Source organism: Alosa sapidissima, chromosome 3, assembly GCF_018492685.1.
Source record: "Alosa sapidissima isolate fAloSap1 chromosome 3, fAloSap1.pri, whole genome shotgun sequence".
NCBI lineage: Eukaryota > Metazoa > Chordata > Actinopteri > Clupeiformes > Clupeidae > Alosa > Alosa sapidissima.
This window is the reverse complement of record NC_055959.1, coordinates 18,914,099-18,941,753: the sequence shown is the minus strand read 5'-3', so window position 1 is coordinate 18,941,753 and position 27,655 is coordinate 18,914,099. Positions and strand designations below refer to the sequence as shown.

General features: G+C 45.9%; 1 protein-coding gene across 5 annotated transcripts; it reads left to right on the top strand.

The window, feature by feature from the left end:
* Positions 1–2,399: 2,399 nt before the first annotated feature.
* On the top strand, positions 2,400–22,593 carry setd1a (SET domain containing 1A, histone lysine methyltransferase). Of its 5 annotated transcripts, none has more exons than XM_042085051.1 (21): positions 2,400–2,455; positions 4,065–4,203; positions 4,331–4,429; positions 4,780–5,050; positions 5,189–5,313; positions 5,796–6,046; positions 6,222–8,085; positions 8,466–9,470; positions 9,864–10,034; positions 10,181–10,268; positions 10,790–10,959; positions 11,589–11,625; positions 12,036–12,243; positions 12,384–12,439; positions 12,607–13,982; positions 15,772–16,180; positions 17,326–17,501; positions 18,100–18,210; positions 19,836–19,955; positions 20,463–20,600; positions 21,023–22,593. In XM_042085051.1, exons 2-21 carry the CDS (start codon positions 4,072–4,074, stop codon positions 21,194–21,196), a joined length of 6,981 nt encoding a protein of 2,326 aa, XP_041940985.1. In that variant the 5' UTR covers positions 2,400–2,455; positions 4,065–4,071; the 3' UTR covers positions 21,197–22,593. The 5 variants fall into 5 exon arrangements, with proteins under 5 accessions (XP_041940985.1, XP_041940987.1, XP_041940984.1 ...); XM_042085053.1 differs by lacking the exon at positions 2,400–2,455 and adding an exon at positions 2,462–2,731 and having other exon boundaries at positions 12,610–13,982; XM_042085050.1 differs by lacking the exon at positions 2,400–2,455 and adding an exon at positions 2,462–2,731.
* The last annotated feature ends 5,062 nt before the right edge of the window (positions 22,594–27,655 follow it).

Here is a 27,655-nt window from a genome sequence, read left to right as displayed (position 1 = left end):
TTTCCTACTGGTCGGGGATCGAACCAGCAACCTTTCGGTTACAAGCCTGAAGCCCCTGCATTTGCATAATGTGAAAAACATTCATACAAAATCTAACTGCAGTTATGCAGTCTTTCCTGAAGTGTTATGCTGTTTCATGTTCAAAATATTACATGTCTGTAGTAAAGTGCAATGTATTTGCAATACAATGTAAAATGTAGTTGTCATGTCCAAAATATTGCATTATGAACTGCATGCAACAAATTCCTCAAAAGAAGATGGACTCATCACCGTTTTGGTTTCTCAGTCTTCAAACAATAAACTGGATATCTTTTGGGTGTAGCCGAAACAAAACATGTCCTGTTAGGCTTTAGGAAACACTGAATCGCCATTTCCTGATTTTATTGACCAAACAACTCAATAATTGAGAAAATAATTTATGAATCATCAACAGAAAAAGATCATTAGTTGCAGCTACAAATAGCTGCTCAAACCAGATATGGTTAAACAATAGCCATGGAAATTCTCTGTTGACTAAATCCGTTTTTTTTTCTGGATAACCAAACAAAATATCAAAAGTGATGTAGCAGGTAACAAGTGATGTTTTATTGATGATTTTATTTTTTGTCAGACCGCAACTATGTCTGCTGTGGAGGAGGTCTGCATTATCAGATGTTATCAGAATACAAGCATGTAAAACTGATTGAAATGTTGCATGGGTCTTTTCAAGAGAATAGTCATCCTTCTGTCATAAATTTGGTGTCTTTTTTCCATTCATAGGTTTTTGAGTCAAATGTACTTTTGCAAGCCAAGAATAATTTTGATTGTCATCAGTTAATCTGTTAGAATTGGGTTAGATATTTCCAGACAACAAATAAGAGGCAGTAGGAGCAAAAATGTACTGTTGTTGCCACTGTGAATGTGAATGGGTTGTCAGACAGTAAAACAGTATTTTGTCAGCAGCATTAAAATGGGTGGGGTGAAAATTAGGTGTCATGCATAGACAGTAAAAGAAAAAAAGCTTTGTCCGATGCGGTTCGTGCATGATTGTTCAAGGACTGAAAAACAATTGCTTTAGCTCACGGGCCTTTTCTCCACTGGTAACAGCACTGAAAATCTTGTGGCATGCATGCCATGCAATAGGACTCTGCATTACCTGGCAAAAAACAAAACATTTTTGTCAGATCATGGAGAGATTTCAGATAGAAGGCGTCTTCATAGGGTGGTGTTGGTGATTGCTATTAAAACTGAATTGTAGACTGAAATCAGAACTGCCTCTGGTGGGTAGTGCTAAAATTTGTAACCTAAATTATTAATTCCACAAAAAGACTGCTTTTATTTGTTTAAAAAAAATTGATTAGATTCTCCATGCAATTTTTGAAATGAACAAACTGAATAAAAATGTTGAATATTGCATATTGATATTGAAGTATTGAAGAATCAGATGAAAATACAGTTGCTACATAAAGGATTATAGGCCTACATAATATTGATTATTTAAATGTAAAAATCACATATTATTTAGGAGGATTACCCTCGCAAAAAAGGGGTGAGGGTCTGTTTGTTTCAAATGAGTAGCCCTCCATATGATTTTGAGTCCTTCAGGTAGCCCTCATTCCCAAAAAGGTTGGAGACCCCTGCTCTATAGCCTACTGCAAATGGCTCAAAACCCCTCTGTCCACTGTGCAGACCTTGTTTATCTGTCATCCCAAAGACAAATTGGCGACACAATGGCAGCAAAAATCAGCTCAACACCAAACTCAACACACTCAGCCCAAAACCTGTATGTGATATTGCCTTGCTAGTTCTGCGTTTTCGCAATTACAAAAGGGGACAGAAAGACAATGGGCTATTCTGAAGTCTTTCCAACCGAGAGACAAAAATGTACCCAGTAGCCGACTCTGGTTTTGGGCATGGGACCTTGTGCTTAGATAAACACAGACATAGGCCTACTTTCATAAAACATTTTCATCAAGTCTGAGATGGCGAAGATGCGTGGACCTTGAAATATTTCCAAAATGTTGGCTTCCCTGTAGGCAAACATGACTGGGCCTAACTTGAATTAAGTACAAGCAGCCAGCACATGCATTAAAAAAAAGTGTTGTAATAATCTCCAAAATAGGTAATACTGTCACAATGCTTGAAGAAGACGATGTTCACAACCCTATGTCACAACCGACATCAGTGCTGGTGAGATATGAGTAAAAGCATTCACAAAACCATGAGTCTATATTCGTCATTCTCTTAAACCTATTAATTTTTTTACAGCTTCATCGGTGCGGTTCTGATGTATGTCCATTAACAATAGCAGGCAATAAATGTGTCCTGCTATTTGTCTTCAGATGTTATTACGTTTTATGACTAATGTATTCGCTTGTTATTATTAGACAAGTGAATTGACTTTTGTGGAAAGTGCCGACAGGAAATTACGAATGTTATTCTCAGTGACTGATGGAGAGAACAGGCGAGGCTTCTGGTTAGTAATGCGATGGCCGCGCACTGTATTATTTTGATTTTGTGAAAAACGTCGCTTTTAAGTGTAATTTAGCCGAGAGCAATGTTTCCGAACAGCACCGGAATTCTAGCGACACCTTTGTAGGAAGATATCATGGCCTCTGGATCGGAATCAGACTTGCAATTAGCAAAGGACTTTCTGTTTTTCCCCGTTCAGTGAAGGCCTAACGTTACACTAGCGGCGTTTTGGTAGTTCGGTGAAGCGGGCAACAGACTTGAAAGGAGCGGGGTTGTTTGTGTGAGTTTGGAATAAGAAATCCAGGAGGTGTTTTGAGATAAAGAGATGCAGAAGCAGTGGCAATTTAATGCAGCGTGTAAATGTTTGGCAAACATCACTATTTTTACAGGGCTAGTTGGTTAACATTAGCTGGCTAACGTTAGCAAGCTGACTTCAGAATTAACGTTAGCTAATGTTAGCTGTTTGTTATCAAGTTAGCCAGGGACAGAGCCATGCTAGGGTAGCTAACGTAACAAACGAGCAAGCTGCAATTTGGTTGCAAAGACGGCTGTAGAAGGATTTGCCAACTGGCGTTAACTGTTGTAGTTCTGTTTCTGACTATCTAGCAAACAGACTTTGTTCAAAATAGTGATCGGTTATCATGCTAACGTTTACTTTCAGCCTGTCACTTAACTTGGCTGAATCGTTTGTTATTTATCTTAATTGAGCTGAAACGCAGGTAACGTTAGCAAACAAAACACAGTTAAGCTACAATTTGGCTAACATACGTTAGTTCTAGCCTTTTAACAGTAACGTTAGCGTTATACTGGTTTGCAAGTCAGTTACGATACTCTTAACATAGGGAAGGTAACATTATAAGAGTTTTTTATATATATATATTTATATATACCGTTTACATTATACCGTTATAACCCAGTTAACGTTAACTGTTAACGTCAGCTAACGTTGTAAAGTTAACGTTAACTAACTAACTTCGCTTGGCTTAGTACTTGGATGTTTAGTGCATTTTGCTTGGCCATAGTCGGGCGAAGTTGCCATTTGTGACAATAACTTGTGAAGCATCGTCAATAATGATAATCGTGAGAAACCAGACCTTTGACGTTAACATGGTAATGATTAGTTATTGTAGTAACGTTACGTATTCGATTAATTAACGTAGCTAATGTTGCCATCTAGAGAAGTTACCCTGTTGCCACGACAACTAGTATTCTGCGTTGGGTCTACTGTATGAGGTCTGTTTGCTAGATTGCTATTTTAGATGTACCAGTTGCTGGTCAATGCCAACAACGATACAGTACGTTTAAACCAACCTGCCAATGATCGCAAGCTGCTTCAGATAGCTTAAGTGATGACAACAGTGAAGCGCAGTGCACCTGCTGCAAGTGCTGTTCATTGGAGGGCCTAGGTCAAACTCTGATGCTGCGAGTACTATTGCTTTAGTAAGCTGACGAATTTTGAGTCAAATTTACTGATCCACAGTCAGTGAGGTTCATATTACAAGACACGTTTCTTAAGCTAATGAACTGATTATGTGCTTTTCATCTGCCCTCGTAGGTCATCTTAAAATGCGAGTTTGTGTTGTAGCTAATTGTGATTTCTGTCCATTTGTCAGAAATAGCATGGATCCAGACAATGGAGCAGACCGTGCTCTCAGTCTGCAATGGAAGAGCTACAAGCTTCTTCAGGACCCAACCATAAGGAGGGTTGCCCAGAAAATCTACAGATACGATGGAATTCACTTCAGCGTTCCAGTAAGTGTCCTGAGTTAGTCTGCTTGTTTGTTTGTGTATGTGATTGCGTACTGTGACTCTAGTCTTACCTGTTTTAGAGATTTAAGTTAGTGGAAGTATATGCATATCATTTTACTGCCCTCTCCAGGATTCAGGTTTCCCACCGGTTGGGGAGTTACGTGACCCCCGACCACGCCGGATCTGGTCTAGACACACTGATATGGTGCTGCCATTGCCCAAATTTAAGGTCTGTGTTTGCTGTTCCCACACCTGGCCTATGTGTATTTCAAATTCTGAAGTATGCTCTTGTATAGGCTGCTATGGCTCCTTCCAATCAATTATTTATAACATTTTAATATACCTCTGTTTCTGATGTATAATCAGTTCAGTCATTTTCCACTTGACCCTTGAGCAAGGGACCTGTAGGTTTCCTCTCTATACGTATCCCAGGGTATTGTTCAGTATTTGTTGCTGTTGTAAATTCTTTGATCATCCTCCAGGCTGTAATACACCATGCCTTTTGTCCTCTTTGGCTGTTCTTTTCTGTATTGATATTCACTGAAGCATCTTCTGTGTCACTTTTTTCTTGCACCACAGCTGGATGAATACTATGTGGGGCCCATCCCACTTAAGGAGGTGACTTTTGCTCGTCTCAATGACAACATCAAGGAGCCCTTTTTGGCGGAGATGTGTGCCAAGTTTGGTGAGGTGGAGGAGATGGAAATCCTGTTCCATCCGAAGACCAGGAAGCATCTTGGCCTAGCAAGGGTGCTGTTTACCAGCACTAGGGGAGCGAAGGATACAGTCAAGCACCTGCACAACACCTCGGTCATGGGCAACATTGTCCATGTTCAGCTTGACATAAAAGGTGCCATTTATAAACAGTATTGTGCAAGTTATTATCCCAATTGAAAAGGTTGAACAGGTTGTTGTGGTCATGAATGTCTCTTACTTCATCTCACAGTTCACTTTTAACGGTCATTAACTTTCTTACTTTCAAATGCAGGCCAGCAGAGAATGAAGTACTATGATCTGATAGTGAATGGCTCCTACACCCCACAAACAGTACCCACTGGAGGAAAGGCCTTGACTGAGAGGTTCCAGCCTCCTGCCCCTACCCAGCCAGACACGGTGAGGCAATTTCTGCAAAGCCATCGTTTTGTTTGAAAAATGTGTGTATGTGTGAAGAATGTCAATTTGCATTGGCCTGTGTTTGCAAAAATAAAAGTAATGTACTATAGGTGAAGAAACAAAATTGCAACACCTCGTAAAGAAACAATCTGATCATGTGGCAAAAACTCCACTGTAGACCTTTAAAATGCACACCCACAGTAGAACCTGGTTTTGATATACAAAATGCTTTCACAAAGCACAAGTTAGTAGATCAGGTTTGCACTGCTGGGACTGTGCCTCTTCAGCAGCTATACATCTATTTACTAGTGTGTAACTGTAATAGTGTCCTTAATGTTAACAATCCTGATGGTAAAAGGGCCATCATTTCTTCCTCTCTTCTAGTGTTTATTTCCCCCTAAATCCTACATTTCCTCCAGAATAGTATTGATCCGTCTATATCTGTCTAATGTGTGGCCTCCTCCCTTGTTTTTCCTTTGCAGTCCTCAGATATTAGGCGGCGGCTTTCAACAGAACAGTTGACAATGCCCGCTGGCATACCCCCTGTTACGTCTGGTAGCACCACACCGTGTTCTGCGGATACAGGCTTTGGTGATCAGCGTCTGGACAACACCCCCTCTTCCTTGGGTGGGCCCTACACCCCAGGTTCCACATCCTCCCAGGGTGGGGGGACTCCCTACACCCCTCGCTCAGGGACCCCTTTCTCCCAGGATTCCGGCTATGCCGTTGGAAGGTATTCTTTCGTACTCTGTGTTAGAGCCAGTTTTGTGGATTTTAAAACAGTTAATAACGTTCAACACTATTGGTGTGTGGCCTCAGTCAGTTATGCAGCTGTAATGTTGTGCAGTGTCTTTAGGCAAAGTTTGACCTCTCTTTTTCTTTATGTAACATTTTTTCCCCCGTCCCAGGCACGGTGGTTTCAGTGCTGGTCCTATGGGAAGCGGCTACCCTCCGCAGGACATCCTGCCCTCGTCCTCCTGTTCCTCCTCAGCAGTCTCCTCCTCGTCATCACTGGGCGGCTTCAAGGGCTCCCGTTACCACGACGACCCCCACATGCCCCCCCAGGAGCCCCCCATGTTCCACCGAGGTCGCCCCGGCTACCCACCGCCCTCTGCTCCCTTCCGACCCAACGAGCCCCCCTGTTACCCACCTTTCGCCAACCCCGGCGCCCATCACATGCCGCTTCACCCGCCCATGCCACCTCCCTCGCAAGTCCCCCAGTACGAGCAGCAGCCGCCCATGTTGGACCGGGACCGGGACAGGGACAGAGACAGGGGTCCGGGGCGGGACAGGGACCGAGATCGGGACCGCGAGAGGGACCGAGACAGAGACTCGGCCGGACGCTACGGAGGCATCAGCTCTCGCCGCGGCTCCTACCACCACCAGCAGGAGGCCACCGCCGCCACCTCCTCTTCGGCCTCCTCGGCCTCCTCCTTGGGTAAGTCCTCCCATCATTCCCACCACTCGCACCACGGGCACCACGGAGAGCGGCGGGCCAGCGAGGACCGGGAGCGTGGTTACCGGCGCGACAGTGTGGGCTCGCGCTCAGGGGACCACGGCCACCAGAGGCATCGCAACCACCACCACTCACACAACCACCACGGGGCCAGCCGCAGGCGGGACAGCCGGGACCGCGAGCGCGACTGGGAGCGCGATGCTCCCGACTACGCCAGCAGTTCCGACCCGCGATACGGTCACCCCAACTCCTCAGGGCACCACCGGTCCTCCAACAGCCTGTCGCCTCCCTACTCGTCGTCATCGTCCTCCGGCTCGGCGTCTAAAGACCATCTCCCACTACCCCACCACGAACCCTCCAGCTCCTCTCGCTTGGACCCCGCGTCCTCTCGTCTTGGGGACCGGGGCCTGGGCAGCTCGTCAGACGGTGACTTCCGGGCCGTTCCGCACCACACTCCCCTGCCACCACCTCCTCCGCCTCCTCCCCCACCTTTGCCCCCGGCTTCGGTCATAGCGGCCGCCGTGGCAGAGACTCTAGGCGCTCTGGACTTCGGTCAGGACAGTCCGGTGCGCGAGGAGCAATGGACCAAACCCAAACGCCGTCCCAGCACACCGCCCATCCCTCCCCGCTCCCCTCCCCCCTCCTCCCCTCTCCACCCGGCTGTGGCCTCTTCCTCCAGCTCGCCCTCCTCTACCTCTCTGCCCCACCACCTCCCTCCCTCCTCCTCCTCGGCGTCCCTCTCGCCCGCGCTGCCCCAGCGCGACTCCTCCTCCCCAGAGCCGGACTCCACCAACGAGAGCCTGCCGTTCATGCACCACAGCAGCAGCCTGGACTCACGTATCGAGATGCTCCTCAAGGAGCAGAAGGCCAAGTTCTCCTTCTTGGCCTCTGACGAAGAGGAAGAGGAGGGCGAGGAGAGGCCCAAGGGCTCGGGGGGTCAGCGAGACGCAGGGGGAGTGGGGACCGCACCCGGAGCGGAGGAGAGCAGGAGCAGGAAGTCCCGGGAGGAAGGCGGAGAGAGGGAGCGTCAGCGGAGGAGAGGAGAGACTGATGAGACCCATGCGCGGAGGAAAGGAGAGAGGGACAGAGACGGGCGCAGGCACCGAGGCCGAAAGCAGGGCTCCGAGGAAGCAGAGGAGACGAGGAAGAGCCCTGCGGTGATCGCCGCGGCAACACCTTCGTCGACGGCTCAGAGCACTGTCTCGGAGTCACCACTGGTCCAGAGTGGCCTCTCCAATGCCTACAGGCAGGAAGAATCTGTCGACAGCAAGAAGAAGGGGGCACATACGCCACCCACCTACAACGGGCAAGCCCAGGTAGGCCACCTTCAGTGGTGTATGTATTTGAGATATTTAGTTGTTGATGTAGAGGGCATTGTATTCATCAATGAGTACAGTTTCAGGGTCATAACATGCTTCCTAAAATGATTACTCAGCTTTGTATTTTTACACTGCAATGTGATGTCTCAGCTAAGCTCTGACCGTGCTATGTACTCTGTATAACCATTTATTTTTGTCCAGACTGATGGTTAAAATAAACAACGGTCTCCTCTATGTCAACTGCTGTCTCTTCCCTTTTTGCTGTTCTTGGGGATCAATAAAGTATCTATCTATCTATCTATCTATCTATCTATCTATCTATCTATCTATCTATCTATCTATCTATCTATCTGTCTCTATCTGTCATCTCTCCACAGGCCTCCCCACACTCCTCTGGGGAGGACATGGAAATCTCTGACGAGGAGGAGGAGAACCCCATGGCCGCAGCCTCGGCCCTGTCGTCCTCCTCGTCCCCGACGGCCTCTTCGCAGTCGGCGCTGCCCCCTCAGACGCCGGACCCCTCGTCCACCCCCCCGCCCTCCCTCTCGGACTCCGGCCAGCACTTCAGCTCGGCCATGCCACCGCCCCCCATCCCCTCCTACCCTCCTCACCTGCCCCCACCTCCCCCGCCGGGCTTCTCCCTGCAGCCCCCTCCCCCGCCGGGCATCCCGCCGCCGATGCCGCCCATGGAGCTGCACCCGGAGTACCCGCCGCCACTGGGCCACCACCTGCCTTACGACTACGCCTCGTCCGTGGAGCTGATGAGCCAGTACAGCGGCGGCGCGCCCATGTCCTTCCAGATGCAGACGCAGATGCTCAGCCGCCTGCACCAGATGCGCGCCACGGGGTCCTCCAATGGCACGGCGGCCCCTCCACCCGGCGAGGCGCCCCCACCAGGGGCCTCCTACCACCTGCACGGGATGCCCCCGCCGCCGCCGCACCACCCCTACATGGACCAAGAGGGCGCAGCTGGTGCCCACTACGACCAGGACCACCGTTATATGCCCCCTCACATGCCCTACGCCTACCCGGACCCCCACACGGGCCAGCTGCCGCCTCCCCACCACCCCCACTCGCTGCCTCCGCCACCACCCTCGGCCTGGCCACCGCACGTGCTGCCCCAGCACTACCCCTCGCACTACCCGCCGCCGCCATTCGGGGCGCTGAGCGGCGCGGAGGGGGAGCAGTACGTGGCGCCGGCTGACCCGCAGGTGCCCATGCTGGGCCAGAGCCCGCATGAGGCCACGGTGCAGCTGGTCATGGCCTCGCTCATCCAGGAGATGAAGAACATCATGCAGAGGGACCTCAAGCGCAAGATGGTGGAGAACATCGCCTTCGGCACCTTCGACGAGTGGTGGGAGCGCAAGGAGAGGAAGGCCAAGGTGAGGACAGCCACTGACCTAATGCATTCAGTTGAGGGTGATCTTCACAAATACAAACTAAAAATACAGATTTTTTCCCCCATAGATGGCTGCTGAGTGGTGGTGGCAAAATTTGTTCAGTGAAGAATAGGTCTTTGTTTTTTTGTTTCTTCTTTCTTCTTTCTGCACTTGTCATTCCAACTCTGTTTACATTGGAATGCATTTGACAAGATTGATTTGTCCAGTCTAGATCAGCTTGTAAGTAGTCGCACATAAGAGCAGATAAGGCCAGTGTGGTGATGACCATATGATCATCCCCTGTCTCAGAACAAGTGTGGGACTGCAGTCGAGACACTTCAATCTGCAAGTACTACTGCTCTGGTTTAACCTCGATCTGTGTGTGTCCACTCTCAGCCCTTCCAGACCCCCATGCGAGGCGTGGCGGTGCGGGAGGAGGAGAAGAAGGAGGAGAAGCAGACCAGCAGCCGGCCAGTGCAGCCACTCATGTCCCTGGTGGACTGGGCCAAGAGCGGCGGCATGGAAGGCTTCGCCCTGCGGGGGGCGCTCCGACTGCCTTCCTTCAAGGTACAGACCCCACACATGCACACCATGCTGTAGTAGAGAACCAGCACTGATGAAGTTATGCTTTTCTGTACGGACATGTTTTCCCTGGTCTTACTGATGGTTTAGCAGAACTTTTCCCATTAATTTGCTGTTTGTGTGGGTTTCAGGTAAAAAGGAAAGAACCGCAAGAGCTGGGTGATGGCGGAGAGATGAAGATCAAGCGACCCTCCACACCGCCTGATGAGGAAGATGAAGGTGGGCTCTTAGGTTCAGCACACTGGAATCATGAGTTGTCCGCTCACATTTTAAAGGGATGTCTGGGATTTTTCAATCTGCGGCCCTGTTGGCAGACGTCTCTTTCATTAGGGATTAAAAACAAGACTCATCCGTTCAATATTATAAAAGAGCTAGCCTTCTAATCCCAGCAGTACTTTCATAAGACAGCAGCTGGTAATGATCAACATATCATTAAGTGTCAATCAACCTGGACAGGATCCCTACAGAGATACATGTGTGTTTGTTTACCCCAGTAAAGGGAAAGAAACTATCATAGGTGTGATGTTAATCTACCCCCTCACTTACCTAGCTCAATACTGGACACATTTTTGTATTTTTTGTCTGATAATGAAAGTACTTATAGACATCTAGCAGGGCTCAGGTTGGGAAAAAAACTTTTTAAGCAAATCCTAGATGCAACATTTGTCCCTGATCTGAGGGTCTTATGGATTTTTTTTTCTCCATCACCCACCCCGTCCCACTCTGGCCACCTGCTCCAGACTCTTACCAGGGTAAAGTTGCGGACGGTGCCGGTGGCCGAGGTGATGGAGACGGCCGTGGCTCAGAGAGGGACAGCAGCAGACGGCGAAAGAAAAGGACGAAGAGCAGGAAGGGCTTTGACCTGGACAGTGAAGGAGAGGAGACGTCCGAGGGCTCCTCCTCTGACAAGGTATGCATGTTTTTCACTCATCGGCATGTTTACACAGGGAGGATTTGGGGAATAGAATGTGTTGGATATATTAGTTATGGGTTTCTTGCGCCATGTTAGTTATTTTTCCATCACAACAGGTAAGTATTCCAACACATTGCTTGCTTTTTTACACTACCAACTGATAAATGTGAGGTAAATAAATAATAATAATAAGTAAATAAATGTTATAAGTGTTTTTCATGACTTCTTGAGCGTTTTCAGCGAAGACAAACATTAACAACCTGTAAACTTCAGTTAAACAAAATGCTGTTGAAAGATAATTTGATTTATGATAATGATTGAATGTGAAAAATTGAATGGGTTACTTTCTCCAGCAAGTTTTTTTTTTTTTTTTTTTTTTATGTAAACAAAATAAACACTTCAGTAAATCTGCACCACATCCATACCTGTGATTTCTGTCCCAAACGCTAGATGGCAGCAATTCATTTCATGCGTTTGTTTACGCCACCCTCCGGGCCCTCTAGACTTACTGTGAATTTCAAGAGAATTCTGAGAAGTGTGTTTTTAATAAGTAGACAGGTTAAGGAAACAATGTATTGCCCATCATGATGACAGATGTTTTATAGCTGTTGTTTTCCTCTTTGCAGGAAGATGAGGACAGCGACAAGGAGGAGGAGTCAGATGGTGAGACCAATTCCCAGTAATTTCCTGTGTATTAGCCACGTTGTGTATAGCCGCAGGACAGTGTTTCACGTTAAAAAAACAAAACCATATTAATGGTTTATCTCTCCACCTGCCCCCTTGTATTAACCTCATAGCTGAAGAAATTGTGCAAAATCAAGGTATAAACCACGGTTAATAGTTGGGAAATTACGGTATATTCTTTTTCCAAAGTCCAACGTTTTTTGGTGCAATTTGAAAGTGTATGGAGATCACAGTCATTATTGCTTTACAATGCAAAACGGATCTAAGCAGATGTAAAGATATGCATTTTTAATCAAAGCATTCCTTCCAAGGCATCTGTACTCATGCAAAGTGTCAGCAACATTTGGCTTTTCTTTGTCATGTTCATTGTGCTTTGGTATTTCTCCTAGATGAGGCAATCAGTGGTGACAGTGATGATGAAAGCCTCTCCTCTTCCTCTGAAACATCCTCTTCCTCATCGCTATCCTCGTCATCATCATCAGAAGATGAGGAAGAGGAGGAAGAGGGCGAGAGGGCTGGGGAGAGTGAAGGTCTGGACACCATGGATGAGTCCACCATGGACAGCATGGCACTGGACTCCGAGAAGGAGAATGAGAGGTATTGGTACGCAACAAAGCACTGTTATTGCTGAGAAATCTATGTTCTGTTTGTCAGTAAGTACATGTTATGAAATTGTTATGTTGGGTACTGCCTCTCATATTTCCCACAGACACGTAATGTTTGTTTTCATTTCTTAGTGATAGAGCACTTGTCAACCAATCAGCTGCAGCTGCTGGCTCAGAGATTAAATCAGGTGAGTCATGTGAAGTTAGTCAGGTGGTGTTGTGTAATAATAAGCTAATTCAGTTTGAATACAAACAGGTTCTAATTTTGTCTTGGTTATTTTCTCCCTCTCCTCTCTTTTTTTCCCCCCTTTCTTTCTTTCTTTCTTTCTTTCTTTCTTTCTTTCTTTCTCTCCAGAAGTCACTCCATTACCAAAGGACCAGCGGCCTCCCTCTCCACCTATGCCTCCCCCTCGACCGTCCTCCCCAGTCCTCCTCCTCCCCCCGCTCAAAAAGCGCAGAAAGACCGTCTCTTTCTCCACGGACGAGTCCGACTTCAAGCCCCCCAGTGCCCCCCTGTCCCAGTCTGCCTCGGCCGCTGCCCCCCAGCCTGCCCCGCTCCTCCCGGTCAAAGCACAACCCCCCGAGCCCTCGGCCAGCGCCCCGGCCGCCACCGTCCCCGCGGCCTCCGCGAACAAAACCCCCCTGCTGCTCCCCTTCGCCTCGCGTCCCGGAGAGGCCAATGCACTGTCCCCGTCCCCGTCCCCAGGCCCCGCCGCCGTGCTCACCGTGCCACCCCCGGTGCGCGCCCTGCGGCCCGAGGAGCCAAAGAAGCCAAACAGCGCCAAGCAGCGCCGCGGTGCTGCCGCCGCCGCCAAAGACGTGCCCAAGCCTGCGCCCGTGTGCCGCACCGTGCAGAACCTACCGCTGGACCATGCCTCCATGGTGCGTGTGGCCTACGAGGAGCCGGCACCACCCAGCCCCGTCCACAAGGGCCGAGGGCGCGGCCGGCCGCGCACCTCCAGCATCTCGGCCCCCTCGGCCACTCACCCGCCGCTGCTAGAGGAGGATGAGGACGAGGAGGACGAGCTGGACGAGAGGGAGCGTGAGCAGAGGCTCCGGCTGCGGGAGCAGCTGGGCGCGTCCAGCCTGCTGCAGCTCGCCTCGGCGTCTACGCCCGACCTGGCTGTTCTTGCCGACGTGGCGCTCACCCTGGAGCCTGGCGACGGCGACTCGGAGGAGACGGAGACATCGGACGAGGCGGAGGAGCACAAGCTGGAGGAGGACGACTTCCTGTTCTCCCCACGGGGCCGCGCGCCCGTCCCGTCCACCATGCACCCCGAGGGCCTGCTGGCGCTCGCCGAGCACAACTACTTCCGGGCGCCCGTGGTGCCCCAACCCTCGCCGACCCCCGCCTCCCACAGGAAGGGCTCCGCCGGCAAGACAGAACCGGCCTTACTCTTGCCCTCCGACCTCAACCACCACGCCATCTCGAGCGTGTTGGAGGCGCCGGAGGAGGTCATCGGGGAGGCCGCCATCACCGACCCGTACGGGCCCCTGGGACTGCTGTGTGAGGCCGGAGACGTGGCCGAGGCGAAGGCGGCGGCTCTCACCCCGCCAGGACCAGGGGCCAAACGCAGAGGCCCGGCAGCGGCACGGGAGACTGAGCTGGAGGCCGTGGTGCTGGGGAAGACCAAGAAGAGGAGGAGGAAAGACTCAGCGGAGCTGGAGCCAGTGTCGCCCAAGAAGCAGAAGGAAAAGGAGACCAAAAAGCAGAAGAAGAGGAAGCCGGAGGTATGGGCCGTTGCGTGTTGCGTGGTGCATGTTACATGTTTTTGCAACGGTGTGCGTATGTGTGTGTGTGGGTGAAGGATGTAGGAAGGTGGCCAGACCCTCTGTTAAGTAAACTTGATTTCTTAACATTTGTGAGCTGGATGTTCTAGGATGATACATCCTGTGCCACACGTTATGAAATAAACCACATAATCATTACTTGATTCTCTGTTAAAGCGATGGTTCGGAGTAAAAGTCCTGGCAGGAAGCATGCTTAAGGATGTCAACTAAGGGAAAACAGGTTCTGAGAGGGCGTTTGGCTCGGGGTCATGTTGCAAAAGAACCCTAGAGTGAAATTACTCCGAACCATCGCTTTAATATGTAGACAGGGTTCCCACGGGTCCTTGAAATCCTTGCTAGTTGGTGAATCTGAAAAAGAAATGTCAAGGCCCTTGAAAGTTTTTGAAAACAGACATAAATAAATGGAGGTCCTTGAAAGTCCTTAAATTTCTTTTTGAGGAAAAAATCCATACAATTCCGTCCGCTTATTAACATGTTTCCATTATTTTGCCACCACTTCTTTCGATATCCTATGCGTATGCCTGATTTACGTTGTTCAGAACTACATGGCCAGGGTGATTTCTGTGTGTTTCCCACGTGTGGTGTTTGTTGCCCAAATATTTAATTTAACATATTGATGAATAAACCCACAGGTTCATGGTAATGAGTTTAACTTGTTTAGGAAAAGTTTATTTCAGCTCAGTTTTATGCAAAATACAAACATGAAAAATAGAATAGGCCTTCCATCCGTCATATGACCAAAAACAAAAGAAAACTGGCACAAGGTATCCTTGGTCTGTTGAGGTAACATGATTTAACCATGCCCGCGCTTGAAATTTATCAACACATTAGGTCCTTGAATTTGAGGATATTGGGCCTGGAAAGTCCTTGAAAGGTCCTTGAATTTGACCAAGTTGTGGGAACCCTGTGTAGATATACCAGAATACCTAGATTTGTGAGAACTGAGAACTGAATCCTGTGGCTTTTTTAAGGCTGTTCCAGTTAAACTTGGCTGTTTTGGTTTTGCTTGTGTGTGTCTTTTTGTTTTGTGTGTCATTAGTTACTACCAAACCACATTGTGGGAAAATGACACACATTTGCTTTGTGTCACTGGCTGTACCTGCCAAATTTGTGGGTTGTAGGGTTATAGCCTACTTTGAAACTTTTCAGGCTGTACTTGATTTGTACAAACAAGGCAAATGCACGTCTTTCATTCACCAGTGTCTAAACTAAACTGATTTTTACAGAATCCCATCCAAAAGAGTTTTATACATTGTTTGTAAACGTGTTTTTTAAAATATCTAATAGAGTTCTCTGGCATGTTTACCAGAAAGGTCCATTGTTTTAGTCAAGAATGCAAAATGAGGTTGGGGAAGTTTGCAGAAAACAATGAACCCGGAACAATACAACAATCATACAGAACAATAAAAACGTTTCGCGGAATGTTGTTTGACTGGAAGTAATATAAATCCACACCATTACTGAAAGTCAACCTGATGAAAATGACCTTTAAAGGCCACATATTCTTTTCATCCATGCTTGGTGTACAGTGCTCTGATAGATGGTGACTTGCTAGGCCCATGAATTGGATGGGCTACGTTTGAGGTCATCTGTATTGTTCTCATGGAATGTTTTCACAAAATTAGAACATGACTTGCGGCATTTTTTAATAAGTGGTGTTTTTTAAGGGTTTAATAAGTGTGATTTAGTTTTCTCTTCCGCCTGTCCCTCCCTCATCCCTCTGCTTCAGGATGTGGAGCCGGAGGTGGACGTGGACGTGGAGCAGCTGGAGTCGGGCGAGCTCTCGGACTCAGACGACCTGTCCGACTCGGACGACGAGCTGTTTGGCCGCACCGCCGACGGCCAGCCCGAGGAGCTGCGCAAGAGCGAGCGGCTCTTCCTGCAGGAGGCGGGCCTGACCCCCCAGCGACGACCGAAGCAGCACCAGCTCGTCCCTCGCACGCCCTCGCCGCCCCCACCACTGCCACGCTCCTACGACCAGCGCAGCGAGTTCGAGCAGATGACCATCCTGTACGACATCTGGAACTCGGGGCTGGACGGCGAGGACATGCGACTGCTAAAGAGCACCTACGAGAAGCTCCTCCAGAACGACCAGAGCTCAGACTGGCTCAACGACACACACTGGGTCCCCCACACTGATATCCTTGAAATGCAGGAAGGAAAGAGGCCTCTGGGTGTGTGTGGGAGGGGGGGGGGGAGACAAGGTCACACAGCTGTCATGCCTTCTCATGACAAGAAATGCAATCGTCTAAGCGCAGTGGGTGCGCAGCGAAATATTCAGGGAAACACATTTGTGAGTTTGTGATTACAAGAGCAGCTGTGGAGGTGTGAGGAATGAAGTCTGAACTAGTACCTTATGAGGGCCGATCACACCAGGACGGATGACTAGAAAGACAAAAGCGTCCACCCTGACCAACGATAAGGAAAGTCTCTCCTCGTGTTGATAAATATGATGGCTAAAATTTGATTGACTCAGCCTTTTATCAAAATTGCTCTGAAAGTGATCCCCAACGATATTTCTTCATGTCTTCATGTTGAATGGCCCTTTAGTCCCATACATTAACTAGGAGGTGGAGCCGTTTGTCGTGGTAGTCACATCATTCAGAGCCTAGGCTTAGTTGCAAACTATCTGGGCTTAGTGATTTTGGTCCATAGCAGAGGTTTATCGTGCCTTTGAGAATTAGTTCATGGAAAAAATTATGGTGAAGGAACATTCCTAAACCTTTAAACAGGTGGGAATGGAAGCATACAGCTGTAGATGAGATAAAGGAGGGTGGAATGTTTAGCATGTAAGGCTGATATCTGGAACGAAAGGCAGAATACTTAGGTATACATATATGTGTGTCTGTGTTTGTCTATGTCTGTACGTGCATGCTCACACACACAAATGGCATACACATTTATGTTGGAATGGGCAGCAGAGGAGAAACTATAGAGAGCAGCAAAGGTTGCAGGGTATGAGTGATAGAAGGCCAGGGAGAGGGAAAGAATGTGTCCTAAGAGGGTGGGCTGTGAAAGTGCCTTGGCTGCTGTTCTGGGGCGTTCCATGCAAGAGGGTGATGATGTCCCTGGAAAGATTCCAGAATATAAATCATTGTCCGCCCCTCCACAGATATGTCTAATTGCAAAACAAGTTTATGTGATGCTATAATTGTTGTGTGCTGTTCTACCACATACTCAATAACTAAATTTGCCATGTTTTTACCACTGCCTATTTGGATTTTTTTATCATAAATATTTGTCCTCACTGAACCATTTTGACGCCTTAACGTTTGGCTTGCACTGACCAATCTCCCGCACCCACGGCGCAAGAAGAAGGCGGTGGACGGACAATTGAGGGAGCACGTGACCGGCTGTGCCCGAAGCGAGGGCTACTATGCCATCAGCCGCAAGGAGAAGGACGTCTACCTGGACCTGGACCTGCCCGAGTCCATGCTGGAGATGGACTACGACGTCACGGTAAGACTGCCTCTGGGGTTTCTCTATATCGATAAATAATGGCGGCTAGACGGGTACTTTTTTTATCCCCAAGAAAATCCAGGAGCTCCCCCATATCTCTTTTAAAATCCCTTCTCTGCTCGCTGAGGTTTAAACCTGTCTTTCTTTCTGTTGCTCTTCTGCATTTTATTGTGGAATTTTCGTGGCCTTCCCCCTCTACATTTCACTTCTGCCTGTAGCTCCCTGTGGGACTCCATGGCAGGGCCGGTCTTGAGGCCTCTGCTTTTGTCATTCTCTGTAGGAAGCCTCACATTTGCTCCATTTCCCTGTGAATGATGTGGTCCAATTTTGGGGCTCGGTGACCTTTTTAAAAATAAAGATCAAGAATGAAGACAGATGGCGCTCTTTTAAATGTTGAACCTGACTGGGTCCTTTCAGTGCTAACAAGAAACATGACGCAACAGTTGTACTGTTGGCATAACAACAATAGTGTCAATCTTGGTTTGAGGTTGCCAGGAGTAGCTTGGCAACCCATTACAGTTGAGTGTGGGTGTTCATGGCAAAAGAAAATGGCCTTTCTCTGGCTTTTGTATTCACCACGACCCCTTTATGGTCTCAGGGTTCGAACCGCCTCCTCTCAGAGAGGCGCTCAGAGCAGCGGCGTCTCCTGAGTGCCATCGGCACGCCGGCCGTCATGGACTCAGACCTCCTCAAGCTCAATCAGCTCAAGGTATGTGAATGTTCACTTTCTGAAACTCACACTGCTGCACACTCTTAACATGTGCCACACACACACACACACGTAATGAAAATCCGAGTCTCTTTGTTGATGCATGCTATTGTTACCCACAATAAGCCAGCATTCTAATCAAGGACTCCCATTTTGGCACGGTTGGGGTCAGACTGAGCCACTGAGCTCATATTGAGTCATCGGTGCGGTATGGTTGGGGTCAGACTGAGCCACTGAGCTCATCGGTGCAGCACGGTAATGAATTTATTATGCCACATGACGGTTTTCATTAAACAATGTAGTCTCTGCTTGAAATGGACCCCATTGTGTAGGCTGTCTCACCGCATGAGTCGATCACGCACGCACCATTCACTCCATTCTCTTCCTCTATTTTTGGAGACACTGATATATAGGAAAGCTCTGGCACAAGAGGCAGCCATGGCAGCCTGCGCGACCATATTATTTGAACAATCTGTATTCTGCCTGTTGAACGTCACTCGTAGCTGCAGTTGTGACGTAGGTGTGTAGTTGTGACTAAAATAGTTTAGGAAACTGACTGAAGTTACATCTAAGTGATCGATATTTCAAATGTTTAGGTAGTCGGGGGTTGTCACTATGGAGTGCGAAATATTGGTGAGGGTGGAAAGGTACAGCAAGCAAGCAAGGTCTCGTAACATACATGGGCCTCTTTGCTTACACCTGTAGTGAATAGCCTACAGTCCTTTATACTTTCAGAGCTATTAGTAAAATGTTTGCCAGGCACACAAGGCAGCACAGTCTAAGCATTCATTGAAGTGAAAATAAGGAAGTATGCTCGCCTCCCACATATGAGCATGTCGCGAAGTATGACTGTTCTGCACCCAAATATACAAAGACTGGTTTCTGTTTCTGCTTGATAAGCAAAGATGAGGTGTAATTTGCCTAATTGAGTCATGTATGATTGACTGTCAATGTAGCAGTAGTCTACCAGTATTTCTTATGACATCATTGACAAATTTGAATGCCCTGGTCACTTTTTAAACCTGTGTGCTTGATTAAGCTAAACTGGTAAATGTAGGCGTCAGTATGACTTGTGTCCAGTCTAAATTGTAAATTATTTATCTAAATACAAACATGCACACTTCTCCCTCCCCACATAGTCTTACCCCACCACTGACAGTATTTTATTCCATCTGCATGTCACAAGCACTGAGGAGGACCTCTGGAATGCATAGCCAGGAAGTTTGTTTGTGTAATCCTGTCTCAGTTTACCAAAAGTTTAGTGTAAGCCAACAAGCTTTTGAGAGCTCCGAAGACGCACGGCACCGGCTCACAGTTCGACATGGGTGGCCGCTGTAGTGATACTCAATATGTTACTGGCGCAAACAGTAGCTAAACAGATCTTGGTAATGCTTGGTTAATGTCCTTAAACAGACCTGCTGAAATATACTGTCTGAGGTAGTGCATGTCAGCCAAGGGTCACAAAGATAAGGCCTTGGTAACATGGGGAGGACGGATATGAGATTTAAAACCTCCGCACACTTATGCAGCTCATACAAACAAGAGTCTTATTGTGCCGGAATAACTGCAATAACATAATATTTGAACCTGGTTCAAGAGCGTCTGTGTACCTGTGTTTGTTTCAGTTCCGGAAGAAGAAGTTGCGTTTTGGACGCAGTCGTATCCACGAATGGGGTCTGTTTGCCATGGAGCCCATTGCAGCGGACGAGATGGTCATAGAATATGTGGGCCAGAACATCAGACAGGTGACATACACACTCATTCAGGCATAATAAACACACTCTTCGATCTATAGATGGACATATCATAACAAGGGCCCAATTAGTCTAGCCTTTCTGCTTGTAAAAGGAATGGCACGCGCACACACACACACACACACACACACACACACACACACACACACACACACACACACGTGCAGTCAGAAGGGTACCAGTGAGTTAGATCTGTATGCTCTCAAAGGTCATTAAGGGCTACATCAGGTCATTACCCTGTTATTGCTCAAGTTCCCTTAGGCCATCCGCCCTTCAGTTTGAGCTCAGGTTGCCCACGCAGAAGATAGAAGGCAAGATTCCCACGCTCATGAACAACCTAGAAAAGCCATGGAAAGGTTTTGCACATTTTGTCAAAGAAAATGGGAGTGAACCCAGCACCTGTTATTCTGATGTGGAGAAGAGTCATTAGACCTTGTTTTATAATGTTTGTATAGGAGGGTGTTTGTGTGTGTTCATCCTGTCTGTGTGTGTTTGCAGATGGTGGCTGATAACCGCGAGAAGCGCTACGCTCAAGAGGGCATCGGGAGCAGCTACCTGTTCAGAGTTGACCACGACACAATCATAGATGCTACTAAGTGTGGAAACCTGGCTCGCTTCATCAACCATTGCTGCACGGTGAGTGGCCTGTGTAACACACACCCACACCCACACACACAAACACACAATACAACACAACCACTAACCCTCACATGACACAATGTTGTCAGACACTCAAATTCCCCAAATGTGATTTTGACTAGCTGCTATTGTACAGTCAATTTTGGATTGCATAATATCTCTTGGATTGTATACCCCATTAAGCACCAAGGTAAGGTAAGTGGAATGTGTCCTTGAATGATATCATGGCTCGGAGGTCATGGTCCAAGGACGGGAGATCTGCTGTCTGGTCAGATTATCTTGGGTTAAAGTTCCCTAGTTGGTGTAAAAAAAACACCCAGGTGTCCATTTCAGGGGTGTTATATGGCTTGTTCTTTATTGCGCTGTGTACTCGTTCACTCATTCACTCCCTTTTTTTTTGCCCCTTCTCTCCCTCACAGCCCAACTGTTACGCAAAGGTGATCACCATCGAGTCTCAGAAGAAGATTGTGATCTACTCCAAGCAGCCCATCGGCGTCAATGAAGAGATCACCTACGACTACAAGTTCCCCATTGAGGAGAACAAGATCCCCTGTCTGTGCGGGACAGAAAACTGCCGTGGAACTCTCAACTGAGAGGCCTCGTGGCTAGACGGACCCCAGTGCTCACACACACACACACACACACACCCACACACACACACACACACACACTCCTATTCCTGCTGCCTGGTTAGCACTGCCTCGCAGCGTTCAGATCCTTGGCCACCCCCTCCACCCCAGCTTCCATAGTGACACCCGCTTCGACAACTGAAAAAAGAAGAAGGAAAGAAAGTACACAGTTTCTCATATTCATTGACTACAGGCTACCTAGCAGCCGGCTATCTGACTTTCTTCACAAGCTAAGTCAAGACGGCCAACTCCAAAGCAAACCTACATGCCTATGACCCTCATAGAGACTTCTAATCTGCTGCTCACTGACTGGAAGTAGAACATGGGAACACACACACTCACCCCCCTGGCTTACTGACTGGAAGTAGAACATGGGAACACACACAGTCACCCCCCCTGGCTTACTGACGCTGTGCAGGTGCAGGCCTCTCACATAGATCACTTTGAGAGCGTCTCCGCAAGAGTGGGCCGTGATCCAAAAGCCGTATTTGTTCAACACAAATTTCATCTGAATTCCAGGTCCTGGAATTTTCTCTTGCTGCAGTATTGGATGAGGTGTGTGCAAGTGTGTGTGTGTGTGTGTGTGTCTATGAATGAATGAGAGAGAGAGAGTAAATGTGAGTGAAAGTTTTTTCAGATCCCAGTGTTCTTATGCCCTGTTAGAGTTTTAGTTTATTTTTTTAAATGTTTGACTGAGAGTCTGTGAGTTTATGGACAGGTCTTGTCTGAAAAGATGCCTCACATCTCTCTCTCTCTCTCTCTCTCTCTCTCTCTCTCTCTCTCTCTCTCTCTCTCTCTCTCTCTCTCTCTCTCTCTCTCTCGTTCGCTCACATGTTCTGCAGCTCTGTTGCCAGGACAATGTTTATACCATTGGCAGACGTTTCATTTAGTTTCTTTCCTTAAGTGCTTATACCTTCAAGCGCACAGCTGTCAGTTGGCAGAATCGTATATGGCCATTTAAAGGGCATATTGAGCTGGCTGCATTCAAAGATGTCCGTTTTAAAGTTACATTTTCAAATGATGCAAGACATTGGAAGAGCTAGGTGGTTCATGTTCAGAATAAAGTTCGCAACATTGTTCTTAGTTAAGGATGAACTTTTCAGCATTAGAAGTATTATGCCTATACTACAAGGCTTTTAAAGTTTGGTATAAGCTGTGAGAACAGTGAAAGTGATTGTGTGCCCATCCTTGTTGCTTGTGATTGGCATGTTTCCGCTACACTGTATGCAAAGTTTGATTTCTTGGCTCTGTCATTGATTTTATTTTTGCCTATTTCTCATGGTGGTTAGAATTGCTTCAGTTCACATGGAATACCCATAATACTCAGTTCTCAACATGTGAAATACCATTGTTGTGTTGTGCAAGAACAGACAAAGTGCAAACAAACTTTCACTTTCAGTGGAGATATACAAGGCAGCGAGATGTGTGATAAGTGCAGTAGACTTTATTTTTGTTTTCTTTTGTCCTTTTCAATGTTTATTTTTACCAGATTGACAACCCTGTTAACAGAGAATTGTTTTATGGCCTTTTTAAACACTGGTGGTATGTTATTAGAAGACAACCAAACTAATTATACATTTTAATGGACCAAGTCGGACCCCCATTTTATCCCCTATTCCCAATTGAAGTGTGTATTTTTTTGTGTGTGTGTGTGTGTGTGTGTGTGTGAATGGGTGGGTGTGCTTTGAGAGAATGTTTGCAAGAGATTACCTTTGTAAGGGAGGCAAGGTTTTGGTCTATAAGAATGACATTTTAAAGAATTTTCCCTAAAGTTAGGGGGATTGGTTCTTCAAAATTTTGTGTTCACTAAATGCGATCCAGCTTGACCGGACTGATCATTCGGGCAGAAGGTTTAGTGCAACTGATGTAATGGAAATCTCTGTGCTCAGGCCAAGTCACCAAGTGTGTCCAAAGTGGGTCGACTGTCATTGACTTTAATCTAAATGTGTGTTACAGTATGTTTTTGTTTTTTTATTATCCAGTCATGCGACCCTGTCAGCATTCACTTACTCTGGCAAGAGGGAACCCTGTAAAATATTTGTAGGCTCTGCGGCAGCCTTTCAGTGCAAACTGACCCTCTGAGGTGAAAGTAAAAAAAAAAAAAAGCATAAAGTTCACGAAAAACGTGTAAATATTGTAGAAGTGTTTGTTTCTCGTAGAAACACACGGGTTCCAGTTTGTAAATATGTCCTTCCTTTTTTCCCTACTTTCCCTGAGAGAGAGCGAGAAAAAAAATCTGTACATACCTTTCACGTACCTTATTTTTATTGGGTTTTTTGTTTTTCTGTTGTTTTTTTCTCTCCTCCTAATTTGATTTATTATTTTAATATTATTTGCAATATTGCTCTTGTATTAATGCGTTGGACCCTTTATTAATGGTGTATTAAAATATTTTTTAAAAAACTTGACTGCACTCCACTTTTTTTTTTTTTTTTTTTTTTTTTTGTCTAAATTGTGAACAGGTGCACCAGTGAAATGCTCTGTTTGTTTTGACATTTGAGTGGAATTTTCACTCATCTGTTTAATTGTTTATTGTTAAAAGAATGAACCGGATCACACCTAACAATTTGGTTATATAAGAAAACCGGTTGAGAAGAAAAGACTGTGTTTCTGAAAAATGTAGTTGTGTTGAAATCCAGCCTATTCTCTACCATTAACCATGAGAGTCGACGGTGCATACTAATAGTGTTTGTTCTTATGGGACAATGTGATCCTAAACTAAAGTGTAGAGGTGTACACACATCTATACCGATTCTACAGGTGCTGGATACTAGAAATACTGAGTAAAACAAAAGAAAAGGTATCCGCATACTGTTTCTAAAGCTCCCAGCTTAATGGTGGGTGATACACGTTTCGACCACTCAGGTCTTCGCCTACTTTCGAGTGGTCGAAAAGTTGTGTATCACCCACCATTAAACTGGGAGCTTTAGAAACAGTGTGCGGATACCTTTTCTTTTGTTTTACAATGTGATACTAACCTGGCCGCTTTGTTCTGTGCTGTTTGTAATTTCTTTAGTTGATCTTTAGATGCAGATGACCATACAGGTACACAATAATCCAGGTGACATAAAAGATTTAGACACCTTTCCCACAATGTGTGTAGGGACATAAGAAAGACATTTCCTCACCATGGAGATACCGCAACCCATCTTCTTCACTATGGTATCGATGTGTTCTGCCCATGAGAGCTGACTATTATTGTGCCCAGTAATTATGACCGCCGCGCAGCAAAGAGGCGATCATATCCTCCTGGGAACCAGGAAAAAAAAGTGTCCAACAATTTCTTTTTTGTTATGATTTCCTTTCTATTTAGGATTAAAAAAAACATCTTACAAATTTTTTTTTTTTTTTAAATTATTTTTATTTTAAGTTTTATAGCATGTCCCCTGTGGTGGACAAAAGGACCGTTTTAGTATGAAAAGGTAGCCATGAAAATAGACAAAAATGGACAAATTATGCTTTTAGTGGTATTAAATTAAGGGTAAACTTAACCAAATATAAGAGAAAAGGTTATTTATCCTTCTAGACTACTTTATTTGCCTTTTTGGACAGTTGTATTAATTTTTTCTGGATTGTTCATTTCATTTTCATGTTTTTCTTTCATCTGCGATAATTCATTTTTTAGTCTTACTCTTCTTCGCTATCTTCTTGAGGCACAGGTTCATAGTCCTCATCTCTGTTTCACTCACTCATCACCTGAGAGCTCCAAATCTGCCCCCCCCCCCCCTCATTCATCCTATACAAATGATCTCCTAAATTTCCCAAAAAATCAAAATATTTTGGTCCTTGTGTCCATTATAATTGACATTCATAAAGTCACTATTATTTCAAAATGTAAATAACTTTCAAAATTAATCATATGATTCCTGACATTTTTATTAACAAGACTATATATTGCCATCATAATGAATGCTTAATAAGAAGACACTATTTTATTTATCTCTCCTCCTTCCATAAAATGTTTAAAAGACCACAGGAATTGATAGAATAGCTCAAAGGGGTAAAGGGGTATGCATCTAGAACTTATGTCCACTACAGAGGACATAGGTCTATGGATTCGGTCTCAGGAGGATATAGGTTTAGTCAGATTTTTTTTTTTCTTTTTCACATGGCCAAAGTTCTTCCCAGAGAGTGCTAGTCTGCCATCTTTAGGTAAGGGAATAATTGTACCTTCTTTCCAGATAGTGGAAAAAACACCTTTCATTAAGCATGCATTTAATATATGACATAACGGACCGTAAACATAGTCAGCTGCCAGGCCAAGTACTGTCCAGCATGTCAGTACCCACTGAGCTGTGTTCGGGCAGGGACTTCAACAACGTCCTTACTTCCCGCTCCTCACAAAGGAAGCCCCACCAATTGTCCGTCTCCCCATTATTTCATTAAGGGTTTTCCAAAGCTCTTTACCATCTTGCTTTACAGCATTTATTCTTTGCATGTAATATTCTTTTTTCATCCATCTATTTAGTTTTGTAACCTGATTACTCAGTTGACAGTACTTGAATCTGTCTTCCACTAATCCAGACTTTACTAATGTAGATTTGGCTTCATCTCTTTCCTTCATGAGGCTCTTTAGAGTCTCATTCAGCCATGGAGCTGGTCTCGCTTTTACAATACACTTTCTCATAGGGGCGCCTATCAACAATCTTCATGAAGCTTTCCATAAAGATATTTAAGGAGGCCTCAGGCTCTTCAGCAGCATACACATCAGTCCAGTCAATATCATCAACATCTGCCAAAAAACTTTCCGGAATGAATTTCTTGAAAATCCTTTTATGTACTATATTGACCTTACATTTAGGAATTTTAGTTTTCCTAGTAATTGCTATAATATTATGGTCACTAAAACCCACTGATCGAGAAACAGGTTCAGTGCAGCATTCAGGAATATTTGTGTAAATATGATCTGTGCATGTGGCAGAAATATGGCCAGCACTGTTAGTAAAGACTCTGGTTGGTTGAGAGATAATCTGAGACAGATTGCAAGCATCAATTAATGAAGCTATCTTTTGTTTCATTGGACATTGATTTGCAAACCAGTCTATATTCATATCCCCAAGTAAAAAAATATCACCATTCACATCTGTAACTCTGTCAATTAACATACATAAATCATTCAGATATTGCACATCAGTCCTGGGAGGTCTATAGCAGCAGCCGATCAGCACCGGCTTAAGGTGAGGAAGATGCATTTTGACCTATAGTGATTCTAAACTATCTGAGATAAACTCATAGTGTTGCCGGAAAGTTTTTTCTGATATATAATGTTATGCCACCCCCATGTTTATTCCTGTCCCTCGTTTCCTATTCCTGTTTATATCTGTTGAATTGTGCTGTCCTTATTTCATGTAAAGATCATATGGATTTATTTCAGAAGGGAACTTGACTGCCTGAGAGTATTGTAAAGAATTTGCGGATGGCTCTGGGTGGTCGCTGGCCTTTGTCAAACAATCCCCTTTGTGGGCTTCATCAGAGCCATATATATATATATATATATATATATATATATATATATATACCTTTATATGGCTCTGGGCTTCATGCCTTCAGACTTCTAGATTCTAGGATTCTAGATTCTAGATTCTAGGACTAAAAGCAGTGTTTAAAGGTAGCAGATCTGTACACGTTAAGGGGAATTTACTACTATGGATTTGTGACTGGATTACGTAAGGCAATTACATTCTTTCATCCCTTCCATAAATCTAATAGGCTTGACAACTGGACTTTACCCTTTCCTTGTCTATCTGTGTAATACTGATTAACTGCATCTCTGACACTTTTTTATACATGCAAATACATTAAGTTTAGTTTGTGTGTACACTTTTTCCTAATATTTGGCAAAGAGCTATTTGTGTTTATTTGAGAGAGACCTGTCTAATAAAATTCAACATGAAATCCTGCCTATAATGAAATCCAACAAAATATCCACCAAGAAAGACCGCACCCTGATTTCTGCGGAAATACCGCACAAATTATCTCTGAAATAAACATTTAGCATATTTTCTGGTTTATGCCTATATTTGGTGTTTCAGAAATGATGTTTGACACAAACATAGCAAGTAATTGTGGGCGTCGTCTTGTTCTGAGATGGAACCTCTCAACATGCCATTGTGCCAGAGCAGAGGCAGGCTTCCTGGGCGTCTGCTTTCTGCGAGTGACATAGGTCACACTTGTATGGAGACTTTGGATAAGCAGATGTATAGCATGGCCTTCTGGCAGTGGCAAAGTCATGGCCATTTCCTTCCTTGGTTATGTACCAGATGGGAGGACAACCAAGGTTACGCTAATGGGGGGGCTGTTTTTAACTGGAAAAAAGTCAGTCAGCGTGAGATGATTCCGGCAGATTTGGCTTTTTTCCTCTGTTTTTTATGCTGTTCCAATGAAAACAAAAGAGGCTATCTGTAATTGCATCAGTTGCAGAAA